The sequence below is a fragment of the Mesoplodon mirus genome (genome assembly GCF_964341445.2).
Source record: "Mesoplodon mirus genome assembly, chromosome: 1".
In the NCBI taxonomy this organism is placed as follows: Eukaryota; Metazoa; Chordata; class Mammalia; order Artiodactyla; family Ziphiidae; genus Mesoplodon; species Mesoplodon mirus.
In genome coordinates, this window is record NC_138976.1 from 218,124,602 (window position 1) to 218,146,235 (window position 21,634).

At 46.6% G+C, this 21,634-nt stretch overlaps 2 protein-coding genes across 6 annotated transcripts in view; one reads left to right on the forward strand and one right to left on the reverse strand.

Moving 5' to 3' along the window:
* Positions 1-21,634, reverse strand: part of LOC309804659 (tumor necrosis factor receptor superfamily member 10A-like) — a 38,210-nt gene that overhangs the window by 2,317 nt on the left and 14,259 nt on the right. The window contains exons 1-9 of one of the 5 annotated variants that reach the window (XM_082622092.1): positions 11,629-11,937; positions 7,749-7,854; positions 6,587-6,700; positions 5,752-5,863; positions 4,917-4,972; positions 4,716-4,811; positions 4,151-4,182; positions 3,520-3,696; positions 1,114-1,189 (exon numbers count right to left, since the gene is read on the reverse strand). In XM_082622092.1, the coding sequence (XP_082478218.1) occupies positions 1,114-1,189; positions 3,520-3,696; positions 4,151-4,182; positions 4,716-4,811; positions 4,917-4,972; positions 5,752-5,863; positions 6,587-6,700; positions 7,749-7,854; positions 11,629-11,811 (952 nt within the window). In that variant the 5' untranslated portion in view covers positions 11,812-11,937. Of the gene's footprint in view, positions 1-1,113; positions 1,190-3,519; positions 3,697-4,150; positions 4,183-4,715; positions 4,973-5,751; positions 5,864-6,586; positions 6,701-7,748; positions 7,855-11,628; positions 11,938-21,634 lie in introns of those variants that run through there. The other 4 variants (XM_082622091.1, XM_082622089.1, XM_082622093.1 and 1 more) reach the window with 4 other exon arrangements.
* CHMP7 (charged multivesicular body protein 7) overlaps positions 11,983-21,634 on the forward strand; it is a 53,983-nt gene continuing 44,331 nt past the window's right edge. The window contains exon 1 of the mRNA XM_082622133.1: positions 11,983-12,099. The gene's annotated coding sequence lies outside the window, so the exon portion shown is untranslated. The remainder of the gene's footprint in view (positions 12,100-21,634) is intronic.

The following is a 21,634-nucleotide window of genomic DNA, read 5'->3' on the forward strand; positions in this document are numbered from 1 at the left end:
GACCCAGGGTGGGACCTGAGGAGCGCCCCCTGCTGGTGAACCTGCTGCTCTGCGTCCCTGACATGCTTCCCATCAGCAGAGAATCAGGCCACACTGCATGGGCCTCACCTGTGCCCAAGGCACTGCAGGGAGTCCAGGTCTCCAGAGAGTCCTGCCCTAAGCGGGGATGAGGGCCCACCAGGGAGGGGAGATGGACATTATGGAGGGAGAAGGCAGTCTGTGGTAGGAGACAGAGGGCGGGACACAGTGGTGCAACAGACCTCAGAGGAGGGCACCTGCCGTTCTCACGAGAGTGAGGTCCCCCGGCTGCCACCTCTGCAATGGGGACAGAGCAAGGGCCTGGAGGGAGGAAGGTCTCTGGCCTCACGCCCAGCTCGGCCTCGCTGACTGACACTGTGGCAGAGCTAGATGGGGACAGACTCGGAGCAAGAATTTAACCCATAAAATGGAGCAAACACCACCCACCTCACGGGACTGTACTGGGGATTCAATGAGTGGTGTGTGAAATGCAGTGCACACCACCGTCCATAGGTACATAAGGTGGGCACCGAATACAAATTTGTATTTTCTAACAGCTACACTGAAAAACGTAAAAAGTAACAAGTAATAACTGATTTTCATAAAATAGGGTACTAACTCAATATATTCTAAAAATTTTCGTTTCAACATGTAATCAATATACAACAAGCTGTTAATGAGACATATTACAGTCCTTTTTCCTACCAATTCTTTGCAATACAGTATCGAGTTACACTACAGCTCATCAGATTTGGCCACAGGTCAGGTGCTCCACAGCCTCCTGCGGCCACTGGGTGCCCTGCTGGACGGCACAGCCCCTTGGATGCCTCAGGGTGGGCCAACCTGGCCCTGAGCAACAGGGGAGGAGGGAGGATGGGGGGGAGGGAAGGACACGGAGGTGTTAGGGGACACTGCTAGGGGACAGAGGGGTGCAGGGTGGGGAGAAGAAGAGGGGGCAGAGAGGGAATTAGAGTCCCGAAGGTCCAGTGACGAGCCATCCCTGCTCTGAGTTGCCCTAACAGCTATGGGGACAGCAGTTAGGACACTCTCCCTCCTCCCTCCACTCCTGCTCCACTGCCCAGGGAAAGCACTCACTTTCAGTGGGGTCTGCACCGTTTGCTGGAACCAGCAGCCTTCTTCTCGTGTGAGACCCTTCAGCTTCTGCTGGTTCCTGTAAAACACAGTGGAGGACAGCCTTGGTCTTAATCAGGGGTCCTGGATTCCAGAACTGAGCCTAGCAAACATTGTTCGGAAATTCTGGCATATGCAGCCATAAGTGAAACAAAAATACAATGTAGGATATTTGAAGGGAGAAGACAAAATAGTCATTATTTGATATATGATTGTATTCTTACAAAACTCTAATGGTTTAGCAACAATACTTAAATGTGAGTGTATCGATGGATGAATGTTAAAAATTGTAGCAGATAATAAATTATATAAAGAATTACAAGAGTCAGAAAAACTCATAAGGTTACAGAACACTTGTAGTACAAAGACACAGCCTCAATAAGAAATAGGAGAAATTTACCAAAGAAAAACACACATCTAGTTGAGGTATTATAAAACCCTTGACTTGAAAATGCTACCTCTCTTCATAAGAAAAGTACAGAATATCTAAAAGATCTCAGTTCTTCCTAGATTAATTTATAAATTAAGGTAATACTCAAAACATCAGCAGCTAAATCGAGTATAAGGAATGAGATGGTAACTCAGAACAATTCAGGGAGCTCCTCATGTCTTATTTATCACAAAATAAATTCCACTTAGCTTTTTTTTTTTAATTTTATTTCTTTCTTTATTTTTGGCTGTGTTGGGTCTTCATTGCTGCATGTGGGCTTTCTCCAGTTGCTGCGAGCGGGGGCTACTCTTCGTGGTGGTGCGCGAGCTTCTCATTGCGGTGGCTTCTCTTGCTGCAGAGCACAGGCTCTAGGTGTGCGGGCTTCAGTGGTTGTGGGATGTGGGCTCAGTAGTTGTGGCTCGTGGGCTCTAGAGCGTAGGCTCAATAGTGGCCCATGGGCTTAGCTGCTCCATGGCATGTGGGATTTGCCCGGACCAGGGCTCGAACCCGTGTCCCCTGCATTGGCAGGCGGATTCTATGCTACCAATCACATCATTTAAAAAAAGCCTACCTGGGCTTCCCTGGTAGGCCCGCGCACCGCGATGAAGAGCGTCCCCCACTTGCCACAACTAGAGAAAGCCCTCGCATAGAAACGAAGACCCAACACAGCCAAATAAATTAAAAAAAAAAAAAAAAAAGACTGCCTAAGAATTTTATCTTCTGTTTGATGGACTTTTTTTTTTTTTTTTTTTTTGCTGTACGCGGGCCTCTCACTGTTGTGGCCTCTCCCGTTGCAGAGCACAGGCTCCGGATGTGCAGGCTCAGCGGCCATGGCTCACGGGCCCAGCCGCTCCGCGGCATGTGGGATCTTCCTGGACTGGGGCACGAACCCGTGTCCCCTGCATCGGCAGGCGGACTCTCAACCACTGCGCCACCAGGGAAGCCCCGATAAAGGACTTTAAAAGCTCTGAGCAGTGAAAAATAAATGTATCGATAGATTTAATTAGTTAATATATAAAATTCTGCACATTAAAATACTAAACCAAATGAAAAAACACACATGCATGTACTCATGGGCACAAGAGCATGTCTGCTTAGAAAGACTCTTAACAGACAACAGTCATCTGAAAATAATCAAAACAAAAAACATACAAGTTTAAGTCAGTTTTTTGCTTGTTACCAAAAAAGAAATATATTAATCTCATATCAAAACTATTGAGGGCTTCCCTGGTGGCACAGTGGTTGAGAGTTTGCCTGCCGATGCAGGGGACACGGGTTCGTGCCCCGGTCCGGGAAGATCCCACATGCCATGGAGCGGCAGGGCCCATGAGCCATGGCCGCTGAGCCTGCGTGTCCAGAGCCTGTGCTCCGCAACGGGAGTGGCCACAACATTGAGAGGCTCGTGTACCATAAAAAAAAAAAAAAAAAACTATCGAAATGATATGACCCCAAACGTCTGTGTGTGTGTGTGTGTACAGTGAAAAATACTTCTATACGTTGACAAAGAGATTCTACTTCTACTAGGAAGCCACCCCACAAATATGTCTATTCATTGAGACAAATACTAATTTTCAAATAGATTCAACTTAATAATAATTTTGAAATAAATGTGAAATTCCTAACGTGATGAGGAATGGCTTAAAAGCATGTAACAATCACACAGAAAAATATCATGTAGCTTTAATTCCGTCACTGAACAATCATGGGAGTGACCACTCTGGCTATTCTAGACACCAGGAATGTGGTGAGAACCAGACAGATGATAAGTAGCGTAAGAGCTGCCAGTCGACCATAGCAGGGGGTGGGCTCCCTTCCCCTCCATGACCATGATTTCCCTCCATCACCACTTCCCCATGGGACGGGAGACCTGACCAGCATCAGCCTTTCCCTGTTTCTACCGCAGTCCTGGGCAAGCAGAAGGGCCAGGGCACCACACTCACCAGCAGATGCTTTGCTTCCCCCTGGGACTGGGCCGTGACATCTGTCGGCTTCACCTGCTCTTCTACCTCCTGCTCAGGGACCAGATCAATCAGCGACTCTCTGTTGATCAGCATATTGTTGTGGGCATTGTCCAGACTCCCAGGACCTCTTAAGGGATGTGAGCGCCAGAAGAGGACCTTGGGAAGGCAAAGAGCTGACTCAGGAGTCCATACCCACAGATCCATGTAGTGTCTGCGGGGGACATTGTGGGTTTTGCCTCCCCACCTACTCCCATGCTGTGCCCCCCAGGTGGGTACAGACTCAGCACATCCAGGGCTCTGCTGATGGCACCTGGACCCTGGTGCTGTGCTAAGGGGGGTTCAGCACCCCTTCCTGACACCCTCCATGCCTCAGGGTGCATCCAGCGTTATGGGGTGAGGGTGCCTCACAAGCAGTAAGAGGGACGGGCTGCCAACCAGCCTTAGGGTTGCTCTCAACAGGCCAGTTGCTCTCCTACAGTCAGCCCAGAGCTCCTACGCCACTTGAGAGAGCCAGGGACAACAGCATAGGACAAACTGGGGACTGTGTCCACCCAGGGCCAAGCAGTTACTGAGGGCCTGATGCCACCAGGTCCTGGAGAAACCAACTCACTTTGTCCATGCACTTAGGGTCCACACCACGACCTAGAAGAGAAGAGGCATCCACCTGAGCAGTGGGGAGGGCCCTCTTGCAGCACCTCCCTCCCCAGGGACAGTGCTAGGGACAGGGTGTGGGCTGGGGGCTCAGACACTGAACAAGGAGCCCCGGGCCTGGTGACAGGGAGCGGGCCATTCCAAATCTGGAGAACCCTCGGGGAGGGAGAAGAGAAGGGGGAAAATGAAATCCATGTAAAATCTCTGTAGGGTTCTGCTGAACGACCCTCTCCCCTGACTCTTGTCACCCAGTCAAGGTGCTGACCACCTCTCTGCCCCGGCTGGGGGTCCTAAAGCCATTAAGAACTGACCCTGCCCCCAGCTACACCATACTTGGCCAGGGGGAAGAGGGGACCGTCAGCTGAGATGGGGGACTCATGTGATCCCGGCTTCGTAGGAGCAGGTGAGGTGGGAGGTGAAGGGGGATCCCGGGGAACAAGATCAGAGCCAAGCCAGGAGGAACAGGAGGATTGGGGAGATGGAGGAGGGGGCCAGCACCTCCCCCTTCCCTCCCAGAACCTCACCTTTAATGAGGAGCCTCCAGATAACATATAGAATCAGCAGCAGGACACAGAAAGCCACACTTAGAGCTACAGATTCGATCACCAGCTTTGAAGTGCCTGAGGAGGGAGAGGGAGTGGTGGACAGTCTTGGACGCATGGTCACTGTCTCACCAGGAACCGGGGCCTCCCCACTGGCCTGGGTACCTGATTTTCGGTCCATACATTTGAGGTCGCTGAAGGGGCTACAGGGCGTGGCCACGACCATCCCATCAGGGCACCTGGGTACAGACACAGGGAGGATATGAAGAGGATCCGTCAGGGAAAGCTGGCCAGATGAGGAGAATGAGGGAGAAAACTCCCACCTGCGGTACCCTGACCAGCCAGTGCAGGAGGGACAGGCTTCTCCTGTCTGCAGGGCTGGGTTCCCTCACTACCCCTTGTTGGGTGGGAGAAGGATCTGGGCTGTGCACTTCAGGCCCCAGGGCTCCTGCTGAGTGTTCAGAGCTGCCCCTTCAGGAGCTGGGCCCCTGGGAGGGGGCATCTCATCCATGTCAAGGGTCAGAAGGGTTTGGGCACAAGCCAAGCCTCATCCTCCAGTCAAGCTTTAATACAAGGACCCTCTTGTCCTCCACCTGTTGACTCTTCCTACCAATCACAGCCAGCACTGGAGCATCAGAGAAGACCTAATTACTATTGGCCTCTAAATCCCCAAATAGGAAAGATTCAGATCTTATTGGGGAACAAGGGCTGGATGTGAGGCCAGCTGAGTTGGCTCGGGTTTTATGGGAACCTTGAAGGAGCACACATGTGGCCTCATTATGACTTTTGTCTGTGGTAGACACTTGTCTTTCTAGGCTCCTTCTGAGGAGGTGTGGGAAGGGGGCCCTGGGGAAGGACACACAGAGTGATGAGGAGGGGCTGCTGCATGCTCAGGAGACCCCACAGGCACAAGGGAGCCCTGAGGACGTAGGAGGGGCTGCATGGAGACTGGAGAAAGGGGTACAAGGAAACTGGGGGTCTCTGTGGGTTGGGAGCCCCCTAGGCTCCCATGTCTCACCGGGCGCTGCATTTGTAGCAGAATTCGGGTGCATCTTCCCTACGGAAAGTGCCAGCCTTGCACTGACACTCAGTGTCCTTGGTTGAGGTGCACGGGCTTTTCTCTTCTTCCCCTGGAGACCAAAGATAAGGTTTTGGGGGGGTGTTTCCCTCACGTGTCTCTCAACCATTCTTCACCACCCAGATCCCCACCCACTCCGTTCTACTCAGGTCAGGAAGTAATTTGGGGGCCATTTTCTGCAGCAACACACACAGACCATCCAAAGGACAGCCACTGTTCACGTGTCACCAACAGAGGCGTAGAAAAGGGACCATGCGTCATTACAGATTACATCAGGATTGGGAAGAAAAAGGTTTTAGATCACAAATCAGGAGCAAGAGCCGGGGTGGGGCGGGGTGGGGTGTAATATGAGACACTCTGGATGGAGAGGACCACTTGGGTGACTTCCCAACACCTGGCCCTGCTGGTCATGAAGGCTGAGAGAGGCTGAGATCCCGGAGCAGAAGTCACAGGGCTCACAGGGGCGCGGCCCAGAACCAGACTCGCCACACAGCTCAAACCCAGCCCTGTCCCACTCAACCAGGCCTCCCGTGCTGTCACTAACCAGCCCCTCCGTCAAGGGACACATTACTCCCCGCCTTCCAACTGATGCTCTGAAAGACTTCCCTACCAGGTGGCATACGTTATACAAATAATTTCTGTTTTCATTTATTTTACTGACCTAAGACAGGGTAGGATGAAGACCTAGCTGGGCTGGAAATCAGGTTTCTGACTCCCCGTTCCATTCAAATCCCATCTCATCACCCAAATGTAGGCATGGGGACATGTTCTGTACCTGATTTGCAAATCCTACAGAGTAAGCAAGAAGAGAGGGTGTTTGAATAATTGGTGTAATCCACCTTATCCGTGCACGGTGTACAACCTCCACTGGCTTCCTCCATATGGAACCCTGGGAAGGAAGGGAAAAGCTGGTGAGTAAATCCCCACAGGATTCCCAGAGGCTGGCAATGTGGACAGCGCTGCCTCTTTCGGCCATCAGTGGAATCCACACGGGGAACTCTCCTTGACCTGGCTTTAATCTTTTTTTTTTTTTTTTTTTTTTTTTTTTGCGGTATGCGGGCCTCTCACTGTTGTGGCCTCCCCCGTTGCGGAGCACAGGCTCCGGACGCGCAGGCCCAGCGGCCATGGCTCACGGGCCCAGCCGCTCCGCGGCATATGGGATCCTCCCAGACCGGGGCACGAACCCGTATCCCCTGCATCGGCAGGCGGACTCTCAACCACTGCGCCACCAGGGAGGCCCTGGCTTTAATCTTTTGATTCTACATCTACCACATACCTTAGACCAGTACTGCCAACAGGAATATATTACAAGCCACACATAAAAGTCACATTCATAGTTGGCACATTAAAGAGTAAAAAGAAAGAGGCAATATCCAACACAGTATCATTTCAACGTGTATCAATATAAAAGAGTGAGATTTTTACTTACTTTAATACCTCACTAAAAAAAATAAAACTCATGCTCCCTTCACAGTGTTCAGGGTCTGTGGCCTCCTCCTACCTGTCCCAGTGACCTCTCCACCCTCCACTCACCCCAGCTGCCCCCTAGCTTTGCTCAAACAAGCCCAGCCCTGCCCCCTGGGGTGACAGTTCCCGGGGCCCTCTTAGGAGCACTCTACCTGGCTCTCTGCACCAAAGTCACCATCCCCAGGAGGCCTCACCAACCCCAACTCTGTCCCACCCATCACTCAATTATCCTCACGGTTCCTATCTCATCTCTCTGACTGTCACATTTGTCCATCTGTCTGGGTACCATCCTAGGAGGAGGGTTCCAGGAGGGTGGGGGTCTCGTGCCCTCCACTGGCACAGCGCCTGGCACATGCAAGACTTCCAGTAAATGCCTGTGGAATAAGAGCCAGGAACTGCTGGGGTCAGAAGACCAGAAGGACTTGGAGACAAGGGTGGGGTAAGGGTTGGAGATCAGTCTTAGAACGTACCTGGTGCACACAGCTTCCCTGAGAGGCTGAGTTTCCATCCCTGCAGGGCAGTTAATTGCTGGCGAAATTTTTCCTGCCTTATGGGCATGGCTGAAGCAGCTGCAATCTGTGGAGACAAAGCAGGGACAGGCATGAGTGGCTTCCAGACTCTCATCCCTCCCAGGATGCATCCCACAGTCCCTTGACCACAGCCTGCAAGACGAAACAGAACTGGGGCCTTTCTTCCAGCTATAAACTCTCATTCTTTTCATGTTTGTCCCCTGGCCTTTTGTGCTACCAAGTAACTTACACTTAAATTTTTTTCCTGGTATTCCTTTCTCTTATAATAAAATAAAATATGTTTATTCCAGAAAGTATGGGCAAGGAAACATTTTTTATAAGAAGACAGAAACCACAGGGATCCCCCCAGTTAGAGAAAACATCCATTATTTTGTGTCTTTACTTCTTCTATTTGACCATATGTGTAATACTCTCAGGCTCTCTCTCTTTCTTTCTCACGTGCGCGTACGTGCGCGCACACACACATTTTCACAAATGAGTCTTACTAGGCACACACTTTTTCAAAATCAGGATACAGAATCACAGTTGAGTAAGGAACTTTTGGCTTTAACCGGACAAGCTGTCCTGGAAAGGAAGCTGTTAGCGTTCCACATAATGAGTCACACAGAGGAAGAAGAAATAGCAACACAGGGTTTTGAGATGAGTCTCCGTGCAAACAATGACACAATGGGGCCAGTCGAAAAAATTTGAATGGGGTCTGAGGATTTGATGGGGATTAACGTGTTGATGTTAGTGTTCTGATGTTGAAGGCTGTGTTGTAGTTTTGGGGGAGAATGTCCTCATTTGTAGGAAATATACATTCAAGTATTCAGTCATGGGCTCTATCATATCAGCAGCTGTTTTTCACATGGTACAGGAAAAAAGGGGGGGGTTTGTATAGTCTTTGCAACTTTGCTTTAACCTGGGAGTGACAAAATAGAAAGTGAAATTAAGGGAAAAAGAAAAAGAAAGAAAGAAAAACACGGTTCAGATGAAAACAGCTTATGTTGAGCCCAGTTCAACTGCCTGGATCTAAACAAGATAAAATGCAGCTCTCTTCCACAGAAAAGCCTGTCAAGTATTTGGGGACAGCTAAGCCCACATATGTCCTCTAAGTTGTCCCTTCCCCAGGCTGGGCCTCCTCTGACTCCCCACAAGTTGGTGGAATCTCCTTTCCCTGCCTTCACAGTCCTATTCCCTCCTCTCTTTCCTGGTTCTTCTCTCACAGGCTGTCTCCCTCAATGTTTTATTATGAACATTTTCATGCATCCAACAAAGTTTAAAGATCTGTACAGTAAACTCTCATATACTCACCACCTAGATTCGGTAACTAATATTTTGCTATGTTTGCTTTATCACATATTTCTTTCTTTTTTAAAATTAATTTATTTATTTTTATTTATTTTTGGCTGCGTTGGGTCTTCGTTGCTGCACGCAGGCTTTCTCTAGTTGTGGCTCTCGCGGGCTCTAGAGCGCAGGCTCAGTCGTTGTGGCGCACAGGCTTAGCTGCTCCACGGCATGTGGGATCTTCCCGGACCAGGGCTTGAACCCGTGTCCCCTGCCTTGGCAGGCGGATTCTTAACCACTGCGCCACCAGGGAAGCCCCATATTTCTTTCTTTATCCATCCCTCTGTCCATTCTCCTATGTGTCTTATTTTTATGATGAAATTCACGTCTGCAACTCAATACTTCAGCATTGTCAGTCACTTGAGCTCCATATTTCTTTACAGTTTTTTTCAGTGTTAAGATTTACAAAGAAGGAAATGCATAATTCTTAAGGGTACCATTCAAATAGTTTTTAAAAACGCATACACTTGGGAAACCCAAACCCTCTATCTAGATCCCGGAAATTAGCATTACTACAGAACATTCCTTCACACCCCTTTCTAGGTTATCCTAATCTCCTATGTGACTCCAAGAGGAAGTGGCCTTCATCAGGTGGAGGAAGGTCTCTTCTGCCCTGATATAATGAGAGGTTTTATCATGACAGGGAGGTTAAGTGTTGTCGAATGCTTTTTCTGCATCTGTTAAGCTGTTCATATAGTTTTTCTCCTTCATGGTGGTAGCATAGTGAAAAACACTGATTCATCTTCAGATGTTATTCCTGTGATTAACCCCACTTGGTCATGGCATGTTTTCTTCTTTAAATATTCCTGAATTTAGTTTACTATTTGTTTTGTTAAGGAATTTTGCCTCTGTTTTTAGGAAGGATATTGAAGGGTATTAATATTTTTCTTCTTTTCAAATGTTTTTGTCAGGTTTCACTATTAGGGTTATACTGGGCTTAGAAACTACTAAAGCACTCTTAAGTTGCCTGAAAGAATTTGTGTAAGATTTTTGTCAGTTCTTTTACTGTTTGTATTTTTGCCCCCTCCCCTGCTGCCTAATCTGGGGTCTCCTGGTCATTCACTCCCAGTCTCAGAGATCTCATGGATCCTTGAAAATCTCTACTGGCACTTGAGGAATCAAAACCACAGCACTGTGGTGCCCCATTTTTACTTCTTAGACTAGCAAAGAATTAAAGTTTAGTGTGGCAAAGGTGTAGGGAAACAGGCACACTTGTGGGCTCTCGGTGTGAGGTAAAATGGTCCAGCCTTCTTTTGGAGGCCAGTTTATCCTTAACTAAACGAGAGTGTAAAATTAGCTAACCTGCTGACAGCAGTTCCACTTCTAAGGAGTTACCTAACAGACAACGCGCATGGCTACACGGATACTTGACAGTGCCTACAGGCACCCAGAGCCATTCGTCAAGCAGTGTTCAAGTGAGTCCTACCTATGGTAAACTGATATTTTAAAAACTAAGTCTATATTTTTTTGTGAATACAAAACGTTATTTCTTTTCTGATTTTTAGTACTAATTTGTACAATGCAAAGTACACATTTCCATGATTCCTGTAACCTTGTTAGGCCCTTAATTTTTTTTTTTTCCTGTGAACATATAAGAAACTTCGAAAAGAGCCTCAAACAACCTGAGAAAGCAGTGGAAGTAGGCACATTTTTTTTTCCATAGTGACTTTCTTTAGGATGCACACCGATAGTACTAAATCGCCCCCAGAGCCTCCAGCTTGCCTCCTAAAGAAGTGGGGAGGGGGCTTCCCTGGTGGCGCAGTGGTTGGGAGTCCGCCTGCCGATGCGGGGGGCGCAGGTTCGTGCCCCGGTCCGGGGGGATCCCGCATGCCGCGGAGCGGCTGGGCCCGTGAGCCGTGGCCGCTGAGCCTGCGCGTCGGGAGCCTGTGCTCGCGTCGGGAGGGGCCGAGGCGGTGAGAGGCCCGCGTACCGCCCCCCCAACCCAAAAAAAGAAGTGGGGAGAATCTGGTCCCAACTGTGGGTTGATTGATGGTTTCTACACAGCACCCATAAATTGCAACAAACAGCAAACAACGTTGCTCCCCTTTCAGGGAAAAGGAAATTCAAAGGTGCTTAAGGCAGTGGTGGGGGAAGGCGGGGACCTACACGGTTAATCGATTTACAAAGGACACGTTTTAAAAGTTAAACGTAGTGCAAAATAAAAAGAAAGAAAGAGTGAGGAGGATCGGAGGAAGGAAAGGGGAAGAGAAAGAAAAGGCGATCTGTCATTCGCTGATGCTCCCCTAGGACCAATCTGGAGGCCAGACCCTCCAAGGACCCGGAGGCGGAGAGCGGGCTCTTCTTCTTCGGGGCCGCAGGTAGATGCTGCCAGCCCCGGATCCGCACCCCGCCACCCCCTCACCCCATGTACTTGGACTTCGCCCGGGTGGGTCCTGCCGGGACATGCCCAGCCGTGTCCCGCCCCCCCTCGCCCCCGCCCTTTTCCGGCCACGGAGAGCGCCATGTGGAGCCGGGACTCGCGGCGGGGACTCACCGACAGCAGGACAACCCGGACGACGAAGATGAGAACCGAGGGGCCCCGCAGCCGAGGCCTGGGACCGAGAACGCGCCCTGCCCGGGTGCTCGAGACGGCCTGTGTGCTCTGTCCCCGCTGCCCCGTGCGGTCGCGGGGCGCTCGCCGTCCAGGTCGCCGCGGAGTGACAGCTGGAAGAGCCATCAGGAATGAAAGTGTGCTTCGTGGAGCGCGGGATCGTCCTGCCGCCTGCGGGTGCACGGGGCAGGGTAATGACTCAGTCGGACGCTAGCTTTACACCGGCCTGGGGTTGCGCCACCCTCGGGGGCGAATGAGCTACGCCTTCCGTCGAGTTGACGTAAACATTCACCACTTTAGCCAATCGCGTGTGGCTCAGGAGAGGAGCCCAGAGACCTTGAGGGCCCCTCTGTTTCATAGAGGAAACTGCCTGCTTTGGCGGCTGATACCCGGGGATGCGGTTTTTCATCAAGGGTAAGGTCTGTGCCTTTGGGAGGTGGGGACAGGGCACTTCCCACAGGCTCTGTTGTGATCCGGGCTGTGAGATTCAGAATCTGCGTTCAAGGCGGGTCCTGACCCTGCCCCTTTGCAGGGCAAATGCCCCACCCGTTCATAAACCCTGAACCACCTGTCTTCTGACTACCGCTTTCTGCCCACTCTCAGCTTCTGCTCCTCCCCGCCCGCCCTCCATTGACCAGGGCCCCAAGGAGGCCAGAGAACAGGCACTCCCAAGAAGGAGACCCCCCCGAGAGTCTGCGGAGCGCCTCCAGCCCCGCTTGGCAAAGAGTGGATGCCCTGCACGTATTGTAGGGGTGTGAACTAAGAAATCTTGAATTGTTAGAAAAATCAGTAGACTGCCAGACTCATTTGCACTTTCTGAGATTTAAGTGCTTAGAGAATGAGACAGACCTGGAGGGATTTTTTGCCCTGGGCCTATTCACGTAATTAATGTTAATGATCAATTTACTATCGAATTGCAAATAAGTATTTACTTAAAGGCAAAGGATACACACTATATTTTCCTGTTGCGAACTCTACTTTTTAAGGACCTTAATTATCATTAGCATGGCTGTATAAATGTACTTTCATCACGTTTGTTTTATAAACCTGAAGTTCTACCTGATAGAACATTTGGACCCTGGTGAATACCCGCTCAGGGTTCCCAGCATCTTCCTCTACCCTCTCTCTCACCCTCCAGTGTCTGGGTTGGGCCTCTGATATCTGTGGGCTCTTGCCATGGACTCCATGGTGCTGTTCCCAAGCCCGAGTCTGTCCCCCATTCTTCACTGGTGCTGGGCTCTCTATCCTAGGGGTGTGTGAGCATTTACGACACAATGCAGGTACAAATACTTTGTTAAAAAAATAAAAAAATGTTCCATCAAAGTCTGTTATGGCTCCTTTCAGATATAATGATGCAAAATAAAGAGAAAGGAACCTTTATTATGAAAACCTCTTCCACTGAAAGGAATAATCTATTCACGGTGAGCCTGGTTCAGAGCAGAGTAAGTCATCCTCCTCTTCCCTCTATGCCTTTCCTTTCTTTCCTTCATCATTTTGCGCCACAGGCCTACTTCCTATTAGGATGTTGCAGATTGGGAACCTGTACTGTTCTGTCCTGTGCTGCACGGTGGTAGTGGTGGGGTGAAGTGGGGGGGACCACAACTGGGAGGTGTTCAGGAAGCTGCCCCCTCAGAAGCCTGGTGAGGGCCCAGAAGCCTGGTAGGGAAGTGCTTTTGTATTTGCTGTTTGTCAACAGCAAGGCCCCCAACCAGACCCTATATTTGATTTTTTTTTCTTTTTTTAAATTGCAGACCAGAAAACCAACATGTCCACTGGAGACCTCTGGGTTCTAATCATCCCTGAGTCAATAAATCCCTGTGTGACTTGAGGAAAGTTTTTTTAAATTAAAAACATTTAAAAAATATTTTACACACTGCCCCTTGACCCTGGTGGCCTGAGGCAGGTCTTCTAGTAACAGTCCAACTAGAGGAAGGGGAGTCTAAGCTGGTCCTGGGGAGGGGAGCTGCCAGAGAGAATCCAAGGCAGATTGGATGGAACTGATGACTCAGGCTGGTGGAGGTCTTGGGTACCCCCAGCCTCGTCACCTACCATGGCACTGAGAACAAGAGGAAGAAAGAGACATTCGAACCAGTCAGAGGAAATCCTCCCCAGCCCCTGTGCTAAAGCCCACAGTCATGGAGCTGTCTCTGAGTCTCTTAACTCTCCGTTTGCATACAGTCCTTTTTTCTTTCCTTTTTGCCTTTTGACCCTCTTCACCCATTTCTCCACCCCCACCCCCAACCCGCCCTCCCCACCTCTGGCAACCATCAATCTGTTCTCTGTATCTGTGAACTTGATTTGGGGTTTTTGGGGGTTTTGTTTTTTGATTTTTTTTTTTAAAGATTTTATATGTAAGAAAGATTATATTGTATTCTCTTTCTCTGTCTGGTTTATTTCACTTAGGATAATGCCCTCAAGGCCCATCCATGTTTTCACAAATAGCAGGATTTCATTCTTTTTATGGTTGAATAATAGCCCATTGTGTGTGTGTGTGTGTGTGTGTGTATATATATATATATGCCACAATTTCTTTATCCATTCATCTATTGATGGACACTTAGGTTGTTTCCATATCTTGGCTATTGTAAATAATGCTGCTATGAACATGGGTGTACAGATATCTTTTCCAGTTAGTGTTTTCATTTTTTTCAGATAAATACCCAGAAGTAGAATTGCTGGATCATATGGTAGTTTTATTTTTAATGTTCTGAGGAACCTCCATAATTTTTCATACTGGCTGCACCAATTTACCATCCTACCAAGAGCGCACAGGGGTTCCCTTTTCTCCACTGCCTCACCAATACTTGTTATTTCCTGGGGTTTTTTGATAATAGCCATTCTAACAAATTTGAGGTGATATCTCATTGTGGTTTTGGTTTGCATTTCCCTGATGATTAGTGATATTAAACATCTTTTCATGTACCTGTTGGCCATCTGTATGTCTTCTCTGGAAAAATATCTTTCAGATCTTCTGCCAATTTTTTAATTGGATCGTTTGGTTTTTCTTATTGAGTTGTATGAGTTGCTTATATATTTTGGATATTAGCCCTTTATGAGATATATGATTTGCAAACATTTTCTCCGATTCAGCATGTTGCCTTTTTGTTTAGTTGATGGTTCCCTTTGCTGTGCAGAAGCTTTTTAGTTTGATGTAGTCCCACTTGTTTATGTTTGCTCTTGTTGCTTTTGCTTTTGGTGTCAGATTCAAAAAATCATTGCCAGGACCAGTGCCAAGGAACTTACTGCCTATGTTTTCCTTCTAGGAGTCTTATGGTTTCAGTTCTTATGTTCAAATCTTTAATCCATTTTGAGTTAATTTTTGTGTATGGGGTAAGATAGCGGTCCAGTTTCGTTCTTTTGCATGTGGCTTTCCAGTTTTCCCAACACCATTTAGGAAACAGAAGTCCCATTGTATATTCTTGACCCCCTTGGCATAAATTAATTGACCATATATGCATGGGTTTATTTCTGGGCTCTCTATTCTATTCCACTGATCGATGTGTCTGTTTTTATGTCAATACCATACTGTTTAATTACAATAACTTGGAAATATAGTTTGAAATCAGGAAGCAGGATGCCTCTAGCTATGTTCTTCTTTCTTAAGACTGTTTAGGCTATTCGGGGTCTTTGGTGGTTCCATACAAATTTAAGATTATTTTATTTATTTATTTACTTATTTATTTAATGTTTATTTTAATTTTTTTATTACTCGTCCATTTTATACACATCGGTGTATACACGTCAATCTCAATCTCCCAATTCATCCCAGCCCCACCCCCACCCCACCGCCGCTTTCCCCCTTGGTGTCCATACGTTTGTCCTCTACATCTGTGTCTCAATTTCTGCCCTGCAAACCGGTTCATCTGTACCATTTTCTAGGTTCCACATATATGCGTTAATATACGATATTTGTTTTTCTCTTTCTGACTTACTTCATTCTGTATGACAGTCTCTGGATGCATCCACATCTCTACAAATGACCCAATTTCGTTCCTTTTTATGGCTGAGTAATATTCCATTGTATATATATACCACATCTCCTTTATCCATTCATCTGTCGATGGGCATTTAGGTTGCTTCCATGACCTGGCTATTGTAAATAGTGCTGCAATGAACATTGGGGTACAAGTGTCTTTTTGAATTATGGTTTTCTCAGGGTATATGCCCAGTAGTGGGATTGCTGGGTCATATGGTAATTCTATTTTTAGTTCTTTAAGGAACCTCCATACTGTTCTCCATAGTGGCTGTATCAATTTACATTCCCACCAACAGTGCAAGAGGGTTCCCTTTCCTCCACACCCTCTCCAGCATTTGTTGTTTGTAGATTTGCTGATGATGCCCATTCTAACTAGTGTGAGTTGATACCTCATTGTAGTTTTGATTTGCATTTCTCTAATAATTAGTGATGTTGAGCAGCTTTTCATGTGCTTCTTGCCCATCTGTATGTCTTCTTTGGAGAAATGTCTATTTAGGTCTTCTGCCCATTTTTGGATTGGGTTGTTTGTTTTTTTAATATTGAGCTGCATGAGCTATTTATATATTTTGGAGATTAATCCTTTGTCCGATGATTCATTTGCAAATATTTTCTCCCATTCTGAGGGTTGTCTTTTCGTCTTGTTTATGGTTTCCTTTGTTGTGCAAAAGCTTTGAAGTTTCATTAGGTCCCATTTGTTTATTTTTGTTTTTATTTCCATTACTCTAGGAGGCGGATCAAAAAAGATCTTGCTGTGATTTATGTCAAAGAGTGTTCTTCCTATGTTTTATAGTGCCCGGTCTTACATTTAGGTCTCTAATCCATTTTGAGTTTATTTTTGTGTATGGTGTTAGGGAGTGTTCTAATTTCATTCTTTTACATGTAGCTGTCCAGTTTTCCCAGCACCACTTATTGAAGAGACTGTCTTTTCTCCACTGTATATCCTTGCCTCCTTTGTCATAGATTAGTTGACCATAGGTGCATGGGTTTATCTCTGGGCTTTCTATCTTGTTCCATTGATCTATGTTTCTGTTTTTGTGCCAGTACCATATTGTCTTGATTTCTGTAGCTTTGTAGTATAGTGTGAAGTCAGGGAGTCTGATTCCTCCAGCTCCATTTTTTCCCCTCAAGACTGCTTTGGCTATTCGGGGTCTTTTGTGTCTCCGTACAAATTTTAAGGTTTTTTGTTCTAGTTCTGTAAAAATGCCATAGCTAATTTGATAAGGATTTCATTGAATCTGTAGATTGCTTCGTGTAGTATAGACATTTTCACAATATTGATTCTTCCAATCCAAGAACATGGTACATCTCTCCATCTGTTGGTGTCATCTTTAATTTCTTTCATCAGTGTCTTATAGTTTTCTGCACACAGGTCTTTTGTCTCCCTAGGTTGGTTTATTCCTAGGTATTTTATTTTTGTTGTTGTGATGGTAAGTGGGAGTGTTTCCTTAATTTCTCTTTCAGATTTTTCATCATTAGTGTATAGGAATGCAAGAGATTTCTGTGCATTAATTTTATATCCTGCAACTTTACCAAATTCATTCATTACGTCTAGTAGTTTTCTGGTGGCATCTTTAGGATTCTCTATGTATAGTATCATATCATCTGCAAAGAGTGACAGTTTTACTTCTTCTTTTCCAATTTGTATTCCTTTTATTTCTTTTTCTTCTCTGATTGCCGTGTCTAGGACTTCCAAAACTATGTTGAATAATAGTGGTGAGAGTGGACATCCTTGTCTTGTTCCTGATCTTAGAGGAAATGCTTTCAGTTTTTCACCATTGAGAAGGATGTTTGCAGTGGTTTGTCGTATATGGCCTTTATTATGTTGAAGCAGGTTCCCTCTATGCCTACTCTCTGGAGAGTTTTTATCATAAATGGGTGTTGAATTTCATCAAAAGCTTTTTCTGCATCTATTGAGATGATCATATGGTTTTTATTCTTTAATCCGCTTGTCTGCTGGTGGGTGGGGCTGGGTTCCCTCCCTGTTGGTTGTTTGGTCTGAGGTGACCCAACACTGGAGCCTACCTGGGCTCTTTGGTGGGGCCAATGGCGGACTCTCGGAGGGCTCACACCCAGGAGTATTTCCCAGAACTTCTGCTGCCAGTGTCCTTGTCCCTTGGTGAGCCACAGCTGCCCCCCACCTCTGCAGGAGACCCTCCAACACTAGCAGGTGGGTCTGGTTCAGTCTCCTGTGGGGTCACTGCTCCTTCCCCTGGGGCCCAATGTGCACACTACTTTGTGTGTTCCCTCCAAGAGTGGAGTCTCTGTTTCCCTCAGTCCTGCCGAAGTCCTGCAATCAAATCTCGCTAGCCTTCAGAGTCTGATCCTCTAGGAATTCCTCCTCCTGTTGCCAGACCCCCAGGTTGGGAAGCCTGATGTGTGGCTCAGAACCTTCACTCCAGTGGGTGGACTTCTGTGGTATAAGCGTTCTCCAGTTTGTGAGTCACCCACCCAGCAGTTATGGGATTTGATTTTATTATTATAGCTCCCCTCCTACCGTCTCATTGTGGCTTTTCCTTTGCCTTTGCATGTGGGGTATCTTTTCTGGTGAGATACAGTGTCTTCCTGGCGATGATTGTTCAGCAGTTAGTTGTGATTCCAGTGTTCTCGAAAGAGGGAGTGAGAGCACGTCCTTTTACTCTACCATCTTCCTTACCTCAAGTGTCAAGATCATTTTTTTTCTATTTCTGTGAAAAATGCGATTGAAATTTTGATAGGGATTGCATTGAATCTGTAGATTGTTTTGGGTATATGAACATTTTAACAATATTGATTCATCAATTTCATTAACATTTACTATTCTTCCATTTATTTGTCTTCTTCAATGTCTTGTAGTTTTCAATATACAGATCTTTCACTTCCTTTGTTAAATTTATTCCTAGGAATCTTATTCTTTTTGATGCAATTGTAAATGACATTATTTCCTTAATTTCTCTTTCTGAGGGTTTATTATTAGTGTAAAGAAATACAGTAGATATTTATATCAATAAAGATAACTTTATTGAATTCATTTATTAGTTCTAAGAGTTTTTGATGGAGTCTTGAGGGTTTTCTATATATAATATCATGTTCTCTGAGAATAGTGACAGGTTTTTGTTTTTTTTTTTTCTCTCACTGTTGTGGCCTCTCCTGTTGCGGAGCACAGGCTCCGGACGCGCAGGCTCAGCGGCCATGGCTCACGGGCCCAGCCACTCCGTGGCATGTGGGATCTTCCCGAACTGGGGCACGAACCCGTGTCCCCTGCATCGGCAGGTGGACTCTTAACCACTGCGCCACCAGAGAAGCCCCAATAGTGACAGTTTTACTTCTTTCTTTCCTATTTGTTTTTTTTTAACATCTTTATTGGAGTATAATTGCTTTACAATGGTGTGTTATTTTCTGCTTTATAACAAAATGAATCAGCTATACATATACTTATATCCCCATATCTCCTCCCCCTTGCGTCTCCTTTTCTTTCCTATTTGGATGCCTTTTATCTCTTTTTCTTGCCTAATTCCTCTGGCTAGGACTTGTAGTACTATGTGGATAAAAGCTGTGAGAGTGGGCACCCTTGTCTTATTCCTGATCTTAGAGGAAAAGTTTTCAGATTCTTGTGAATTATGCCACGCATAGAACTTCCAGATAAGGAAGACACATCTAGATCAGCAAAGGGTAACTACTGCCCTTTAGTTACAATTGAAAAACATTACACAACATTCAAATACCACTCGGCTGCTCTCAGACCTCTCTTGTGAGCGAACTATGCTTTCAAAAGCCCAGTCATATGTGGAACCCTCCCCTTTTGGGGAAGGACACAGAGAGGAAGCCACAAGAGTGAATCTGCTTTTCAGGAGGGCAGTAGTTGTGACGCTCATTACTCTTTCTCCCGGGGCAGACGTGACTCGGATGGGTGACCTCATGTGTCGCCCCATCACCTCTTTTGGGCATCTTTTCATGGACAGATTCCTCCCTGTCCTTAGCTGCAGTCAAGAGCCAACCAGGACAATGCTGGAGAGAGATTTCTTCTAGGAACATTTATGTATTATCTGATTGTTGCAATAATGGGACGTTTATTTTCTACAATTTGTACACACAAATTTTGATGAGACTTATTTGAGAACTGTTGCTAACAACATTCCTGTTCATCTTAAATTCCCAAAAGAGAGGAGAAAATTAAATGCATGGTGAGTGTTGAAGGGGTTTTAGGTTCTCCATGAGGAAGGTGACCTAGGATCCTCCAGAACTTCTTCTGCCTGGATTATTGGCCAGCTAGAAGAATCAGAACCACGCAAGTGTAGAGACCACCTCACTGGAGCCAGTGGGCATGAGTTCACCCACCGCCCCCTACCTCTGGCCCTTTCAGGCCTGCCTGGTGGTCAGGGTCTGAACAGCCTTTGTGGGTACTGTAGGAGCACTGCTGAGTGCTTTGGCCTCGGAGGAAATCTCATGACGTTCCTGTGTATGCTGAATGTCACCATCACTAGGCCCCCTAGTGCCTGCGTGACACAGGGAGTATGTGGAGAGAGAAGGAGTCTGGTTGGAGATTTAGTGGACGGAGGATGCAACTAATAGAAACAAAGAGTGCCATCCTATCCCTTTGTCCACATAATGTAGCCCAATCAGGGGGTGACATCCCATCACCTTGGCATTTTCTTGGTGAGAAGCAAGTCAGATTCTGTCCATACCCACAGGTGGGATTACACAGGGCTGGACTCATTGGTGGTCATCTCAGGGTATGTCTGCCTCATGGATTATTTTAAAACCAGAAGAAAATTTAACACAAAAGTAACCTAGTAATGGATCATTAAAACATGTACAAGACAAGGTACGAGAATAGAAAGGGTTCCAAACTGTAAAGCACAAGTTTGATGAGCTGGTTGTTTTCCTAATGTAACACTGAAATATTGGATATATATTGTGCCTGACTTTTAAAATGAAATAAGAATCCTGCATGTTCTCCCTTAAACATACCTTTGGATATTGTTAAAGATCCCACCTGTTGGCAGTACTGCAATATTCTACATTCTAAATGGCAGTAAGGTAGATTAGGACTTGGGCCCATATGACAGAGAAAAGTAAGCAGATATAGATGGAAGATGTTAAGTGTAAAGTTAATGATCAGGTATATAATTGAATATTTTTCTCCTTTAAATTGATACACTAATTTCAGCACACTTCTTTTCTTTGAATAAGGGAAGTTAGAATAACCATAATGGTAGTAATGATTGAACAACTCACAAGACAGCAGTGGGTGCAGGAAGGGATTTTCCCAGGGAAACCTCAGGAGCCAGGAGATGTATGTCCCTGTCCCAGGGCATACAAGATGGAGGTGAGCTTTGTCTGGGCCACTTCCCTTCCAGGGATCTTCCTGCCCTGTGGTGAGGACATTCCCTCCCTAAGGATGCCCTGATCCCTCTCAAGGTGTGAATACTTTGCCAGGGTCTGTCCTCATCCACCTGCAGGGCCCTGAAGAGCTCTGTGAAGACCTGCCGCTTCCCAGCCCCAGCATGACCCTCTGCCTTCTCAACCCCAGTCTTGCGCCTGACCTTTCTCCAGCATGGGGCTAAATGAGTGCACGGAATCAATTGTGAGGAACCCTGACCATAGCTCCCCCAAAATCTCCAGACCAAAATGAATGAGCTGTTGGTAGGAACCAAAATAGTGCACGTGTGTGTGTATGTGTGCATGCATATGTGCATGTGTGCACGTATGTGTGTGTATGTGTGTGTGTGTAGAAGAAAAAATATCTCTACAGCTTAACTCAAGATTCCACTTGTTCTAGGGAGTTACCTTAAGAACATGATCAAGAATCTAACTGAAGATATATTTTGAAATATATTCACAAGTTCTTGGCTATCAGGATGCTGGTGATTGAGCTTTGGGGGAGGGGATGGTTGCAGGGCTCCAACATAACAATGGACACTTGCCATCTTGGGAATACAGGTTATCTTCCTCACCTTCAGAGGTGACACCACAGAAGGTTTATTGTCTGTGTTG